At 37.0% G+C, this 7,161-nt stretch overlaps 1 protein-coding gene across 2 annotated transcripts in view; it reads left to right on the plus strand.

Annotated features, from left to right (window-relative positions):
• The window catches only part of LOC131140356 (protein PALS1-like), a 28,721-nt gene extending 22,089 nt beyond the window's left edge, over positions 1–6,632 (plus strand). For both annotated transcript variants that reach the window (XM_058090690.1, XM_058090691.1), the window contains exons 11-17: positions 1,099–1,170; positions 1,498–1,566; positions 1,654–1,818; positions 1,893–1,982; positions 3,877–3,989; positions 4,071–4,181; positions 6,005–6,632. In XM_058090690.1, coding sequence (XP_057946673.1) covers positions 1,099–1,170; positions 1,498–1,566; positions 1,654–1,818; positions 1,893–1,982; positions 3,877–3,989; positions 4,071–4,181; positions 6,005–6,181 — 797 coding nt within the window. In that variant the 3' untranslated portion in view covers positions 6,182–6,632. The remainder of the gene's footprint in view (positions 1–1,098; positions 1,171–1,497; positions 1,567–1,653; positions 1,819–1,892; positions 1,983–3,876; positions 3,990–4,070; positions 4,182–6,004) is intronic.
• The last annotated feature ends 529 nt before the right edge of the window (positions 6,633–7,161 follow it).

The raw sequence follows: 7,161 nt of genomic DNA on the forward strand, positions 1-7,161 counted from the left end.
AAATGTATTATATGATTAAATAATAAAAAAAAATATATAAAAAATTTAATAAATATAATTATATATATATAATATTTTTATAATTATATATTTATAATTATATAATTATATTTATTAAATTTGTATATATATTTTTTTATTTAGGAAAGTTACCAATCTGTGAAAATGTATTATATGATTAAATAAAAAAATATATATACAAATTTAATAAATATAATTATATAATTATAAATATATAATTATAAAAATATTATATATATATAATTATATTTATTAAATTTTTTATATATATTTTTTTTTTATTATTTAATCATATAATACATTTTCACAGATTGGTAACTTCCCTAAATAAAAAAATATATATACAAATTTAATAAATAATATTAGGGAAGTTACCAATCTGTGAAAATGTACTATATGATTAAATAATAAAAAAAATATATATAAAAAATTTAATAAATATAATTATATATATATATATATATATATATATATATATATATATATATATATATATATATATATATATATATATATATAATATTTTTATAATTATATATTTATAATTATAGAATTATATTTATTAAATTTGTATATATATTTTTTTATTTAATCATATAATACATTTTCACAGATTGGTAGCTTCCCTAATATCCATCTATTTTCTATGCCGCTTATCCTCAGACTGATTTTGTACGAGAGGCGGAGTACACCCTGGACTGGTGGCCAGCCAATCACAGGGCACATATAGACAAACAACCATTCACACTCACATTCATACCTATGGACAATTTGGAGTGGCTAATTAACCTAGCATGTTTTTTTGGAATGTGGGAGGAAACCGGAGTACCCCGAGAAAAACCCACGCATGCACGGGGAGAACATGCAAACTCCACACAGAGATGCCCAAATGGAGACTCGAACCCAGGTCTTCCTGATCTCCTGACTGATCTCTCCTCCCCTATTAAATACCAATATAAAAAAATGTCTACACTATATATATTTACATATATATTTTTTTCTATTGTTACAAATGCTTTTCAGGATGTACAGTACACCACATGGGCCTCATTTATTGTTGTTTTTTTTTCCCCAAAGGTAAGAATTTCCAGCAGCAGAGAGAAGCCATGAAACAGACGATAGAAGAAGACAAGGAACCTGAGAAGTCAGGTGTGTTTAACTTCTCTGGAAATGTACACGTTATGTCAGGCTATGTCAGAGCAATGTTAGATTCCAATGAATTCAATCAACACTTTAGCCGAGTGTTAAATTGCTTTACAAAGACCTTTTTAATGGCAAAAAATTAGCTTTTGGAAAATAGTAGAAACACTGCCATTTTGGGAAAGCTATACTCTGGGATAGTCACATGACTTTGACATGACAATCACCCCAAAATGTTGTCTGTACGTCCCTTTAGGGATTGTATCTGAATTAAAAATGCTCAGTAACATTGTCAGTCTGTCTCCACGGTCCTTTAATGTGTCTCTTTGCTTTCAGGAAAGCTGTGGTGTGCCAAAAAGAACAAAAAGAAGAGAAAGAAGTTGCTTTACAACAACAAAAACGATGGTACAACATCATGAATGTACTTTCTCAGTATTAATACATGAAGTACTTGAAGGTGGATGGTCATTGTCCGTCTGTGCATTCATCCAGATATCGATGAAGAGATTCTGACCTATGAGGAGATGGCCCTGTACCACCAGCCGGCCAATAGGAAGCGGCCGATTGCGCTGATTGGCCCAACCAGCTGTGGGCAGGCGGAGCTCAGGCAGAGGCTGCTGAATAACCAACCAGAACGCTTTGCCGGAGCCGTGCCTTGTAAGACGTCAACACAAGCGCTCACTGCAGGGTTTGTAACGCATGGCGGCTGACATGTTGACTGTGTGTTGCAGACACAACGCGGAGCCGGCGAGATGGCGAACTGATTGGTCGAGATTATCATTTTGTTTCTCGTCAAACGTTTGAGGCAGAGATGGCTGCCGGTAAGATTTAAATACTCACATATTTATGGTGTATTGGAATGCATTTGGGGGGCTGCACGGTGGTCGAGTGGTTAGCGCGCAGACCTCACAGCTAGGAGACCAGGGTTCAATTCCACCCTCGGCCATTTCTGTGTGGAGTTTGCATGTTCTCCCCATGCATGCGTGGGTTTTCTCCGGGTACTCCGGTTTCCTCCCACATTACAAAAACATGCTAGGTTAATTAGCGACTCCAAATTGTCCATAGGTATGAATGTGAGTGTGAATGGTTGTTTGTCTATATGTGCCCTGTGATTGGCTGGCCACCAGTCCAGGGTGTACCCCGCCTTTCATCCAAAGACAGCTGGGATAGGCTCCAGCACCCCCTTGTGAGGATAAGCGGTAGAAAATGAATGCACATTATTCCAACAGTAAAATATGGTGGTGGTAGTGTGATGGTCTGGGACTGTTTTGCTGCATCAGGACCTGGAAGACTCACTGTGATAAATGGAACTATGAATTATTGTGAATATGCAAATATGGGCTGCACGGTGGTCGAGTGGTTAGCGCGCAGGCCTTACAGCTAGGAGACCCGAGTTCAATTCCACCCTCAGCCATCTCTGTGTGGAGTTTGCATGTTCTCCCCGTGCATGTGTGGGTTTTCTCCGGGTACTCCGGTTTCCTCCCACGTTCCAAAAACATGCTAGGTTAATTAGCGACTCCAAATTGTCCATAGGTATGAATGTGAGTGTGAATGGTTGTTTGTCTATATGTGCCCTGTGATTGGCTGGCCACCAGTCCAGGGTGTACCCCGCCTCTCGCCCAAAAGACAGGTGGGATAGGCTCCAGCACCCTCTTGTGAGGATGAGCGGTAGAAAATGAATGAATTATTCCAACAGTAAAATATGGTGGTGGTAGTGTGATGGTCTGTGACTGTTTTGCTGCATCAGGACCTGGAAGACTCACTGTGATAAATGGAACCATGAATTATTGTTAATATGCAAATATGGGCTGCACGGTGGGCGAGTGGTTAGCGCGCAGACCTCACAGCTAGGAGACCCGAGTTCAATTCCACTCTCGGCCATCTCTGTGTGGAGTTTGCATGTTCTCCCGGGGATTTTCTCCGGGTACTCCGGTTTCCTCCCACGTTCCAAAAACATGCTAGGTTAATTAGCGACTCCAAATTGTCCATAGGTATGAATGTGAGTGTGAATGGTTGTTTGTTTATATGTGCCCTGTGATTGGCTGGCCACCAATCCAGGGTGTACCCTGCCTCTCGCCCAAAAGGACAGCTGGGATAGGCTCCAGCACCCCCTGCGCAACCCTCGTGAGGATAAGCGGTAGAAAATGAATGAACATGATTCCAACAGTAAAATATGGTGGTGGTAGTGTGATGGTCTGGGACTGTTTTGCTGCATCAGGACCTGGAAGACTCACTGTGATAAATGGAACCATGAATTATTGTAAATATGCAAATATGGGCTGCACGGTTGTCGAGTGGTTAGCGCTCAGGCCTCACAGCTAGGAGACCAGGGTTCAATTCCACCCTCGGCCATCTCTGTGTGGAGTTTGCATGTTCTCCCCGTGCATGCGTGGGTTTTCTCCGGGTACTCCGGTTTTTCCTCCCACGTTCCAAAAACATGCTAGGTTAATTAGCCACTCCAAATTGTCCATAGGTATGAATGTGAGTGTGAATGGTTGTTTGTCTATATGTGCCCTGTGATTGGCTGGCCACCAGCTGGAATAGCCTCCAGCACCCCTCGTGAGGAAAAGCGGTAGAAAACGAACGAATGAATGGAATGCATTTGAACTCACCTTTACTCCCGTGCAAGCAGCAGGTTACATATTAACTTGTCTCAACTTTATGTCAGTTCATGTCATTTATTTACCTTTTATTTACCTTGAATACTTTTCTTAGGGAAGCTGATTGAATCCGGCGAGTTTGAGAAGAATCTTTACGGGACCAACACCGACTCCGTGAGGCAGGTCATAAACACTGGAAAAATATGCGTCCTCTGTCTGCACACTCAGGTTGGTGTATTCAGGCGTGTCTTCTCCTTTGTCGCCCGCCACGTTGGGGAAGTATAAACAAACGTGTGTTTCTGTTTGCAGGCCCTGAAGGTGCTGAGGAGTTCCGATTTAAAACCTTACATCATCTTCATAGCCCCGCCATCCCAGGAAAGGCTCAGAGCGCTGTTGGCTAAAGACAACAAGAACCCCAAGGTGCTGCTCGAACACTTTTTTTTTTATGTTGTTTTAAGAATCACATAACATTTGTTTATTGCATCAAGGCTTTTTGACTTTGTCAGGAAACTCTATTTCAACAAAATAAAACCAAAAAAATTTTTTTTACTACATTTTAAAATGGACTATTTGAAATTATGACCACTGTATTGTTAGGGTCGGTTTCAATAATATGACCATAAAGCTAATATTTTGAGCCAAAACCGAAATCATAAGTGTACAATTAGCCAACACAATGACAACCAGCTCTTCTTCTCATCATGGAAGCTTCAGGGGATTCTTATTTTGACCGTTTTTCCAGTATACCAGCAGAAAAACAGACATGTGAGGTGAATTCACTCACTTTGAATAATACATTTTATTTCAAAGCGCAGATCTTCTGTACAGAAGATATAAAAAACATGAACGACTATAGTCACATTTATACTTTTTTTATTTACAACATATTGCGCAACTGCAGGGTCTTGAGACACATGCTAACTCGCAAACTAGAGAGCTAGCCACCTAAACGGTAGCCTTCAAGTTATTCCCTTTCAACTTAAATAGCCAAAAACTTACCACTTCCACACGGATAGGGAGGATAACTATTAACAGTTATTTAACCTTTAACATGAACATGAATCAAACGTAATCATTTTTTCTGGGTACATGATACCATACAGCATCCATATCAAACTAACATTAAACTTTCATATCAAGGCGGGGGCCTCAAACTAGTGTCCTGCGGGCCACATTTGGCTGCGGGCCGCGTGTTTGAGACCCCTGCCATAGATGTTTCTTTAGTGATTAATACTAAAATGAGAAAATAAATAAAACTAATTGATTCAAGAGATATGTTCTATAGCCCTCAGTAATAACCAGGTAATAAAAGAACCTTCAATTTATGAATATGATTCTTTTGAGGTTCATTTTTACCATTTTTGGAAATAGAAATGGAGGGGTATAGTGACAAAAAAGGCCTACATGCCATCACCAAAAGTATTAAAACCAACATTTTCATGGATGAGGAAGCCTAAGAAGGTAACCAAGACATGAGAAGCAAATTTGATGGTAACTTATTGTTTTTAGTGTATATTTTTTTTAATTTGGGCAAATATATGAAACATTTGTATTCAACTATCTGATCACAAGCCCAAAAGGAGTAGGCAGAAGCAAAAGGTTATAAATGCCTACCCCTTTTTTGCAAGATATAATCATGTTCATGCCACTGTCTTGTTTTCCCCTGTTATTATTATCATTGTAATATTATTATTATTATCATTATTATAATTATTGTTATAATCTTTATCATTATTACCATCATTTTAATCATCATTAATATTACCATTTTCATCATTATAGTTGTAACAATTTTTTAAATTATTAATTATTTAATTTTACAGACCCGTTAACATAAGAGATGTATAATTATTTGTACAAATTACTGTTTACGCTGTACATTGTTGTTCATATTTGATGTAATCTATTTATTCTCCACATTATTTATTATTTATTATTTATTATTTATTTATTATATTTTATTTCTTATTTCTTATTTATTTATTATTTATTATTTATTATTTATTATTTATTATTTATTATTTATTATTTATTATTTATTATTTATTATTTATTATTTATTATTTATTATTTATTATTTATTATTACACGGGAGCCAGGCAACGACATTTCGTTGGCAATTTCACTGCTGTGTTATTGCGCAATAACAATAAAGAAAGTCTATGTCTATGATACCAGAAAGCTCACACAAGAGAATAAAAGGTTGCGTCTGTTTACTTAAATAATTTATGCGTTGTGGACAGCCAGAGGAGCTACGAGACATCATTGAGAAAGCGCGGGAGATGGAGCAGAGCTGGGGTCACCTGTTTGATGCCATCATCGTCAACACGGACCAGGACAAAGCTTACGCCGAACTGCAAAGACTCATCAACAAGCTGGACACAGAGCCTCAGTGGGTGCCCAGCTCCTGGCTGCGCTGACGCATACACAGTGTTCGTAGTGGGTACACACCATCCACGCCAAAAAATCACATACTTCTGTCAGTAGTACACTCGGGTATGTATGCTGCACACACTGGGGACTTGGTTCCTGAATGTTGACTGTTTCAAATTAATTACTGTCATTGCACACTTACCGAATATTTACCTTTTTTTTTTTTTTCCTTCACTACTTTCCACCGATTTCCACTTTCAGACGCCTTTATTTCAAGTTAGTCCCTCCTTTTCTGCTGCATAGCCAAGACTAGCAACTCACTATTTTAGGCTTTTTTGTGTGCAACATCCGCGTACTGACATTATACTGCATTTTTGTCGTACAGTATACAACAGGGGTCTCAAACTCAATTTACCTGGGGGCCACTGGAGCTAGGGTCTGGGCAAGGCTGGGCCGCATCAGGTTTTCCACAAAAAAAAACAAAAAAATTATTAAAAACAGAAAAATACACAAACTTTTTCAGTGCTTTGGTTCCGATTTTCTACAATAAAAGCTCTGATAAAACATTCCACTGTTCTCAAATATCTTAATTTTTATTTTTCTGCACAAAATAAGATGAGAAATTAATAAATCAAGAATAAAGAAATCAATCAATCAGTAATAAATAATATAATAATAATAATAATAAAAACTTAAGAAACCACATATAGTTGGTGGGTAGACAAATTAATTTTTTTCATATTAAAATGAACAAAGCATTATTAGAGCCCTGTAGACATGACAAAACACGACTATAGTCACATTTATACTCTTTTTATTTACAACATCCGTTATTTTTGAAAAGCGCCATACAAATACATTTTATTATTATTATTATTTAACACTAATGAGGATTAAGCGGCATAAAAAATGAATATATTAATGTCTACTATATTGCATAATACGTTTGTAAAGGTGTAAAAATGCTAACAAAAATGTATCTAGAAGATTCTAAACAGTTTTTCCATGCTAAAACTACAAAAAATAT

Source organism: Doryrhamphus excisus, chromosome 13, assembly GCF_030265055.1.
Source record: "Doryrhamphus excisus isolate RoL2022-K1 chromosome 13, RoL_Dexc_1.0, whole genome shotgun sequence".
Lineage (NCBI taxonomy): Eukaryota > Metazoa > Chordata > Actinopteri > Syngnathiformes > Syngnathidae > Doryrhamphus > Doryrhamphus excisus.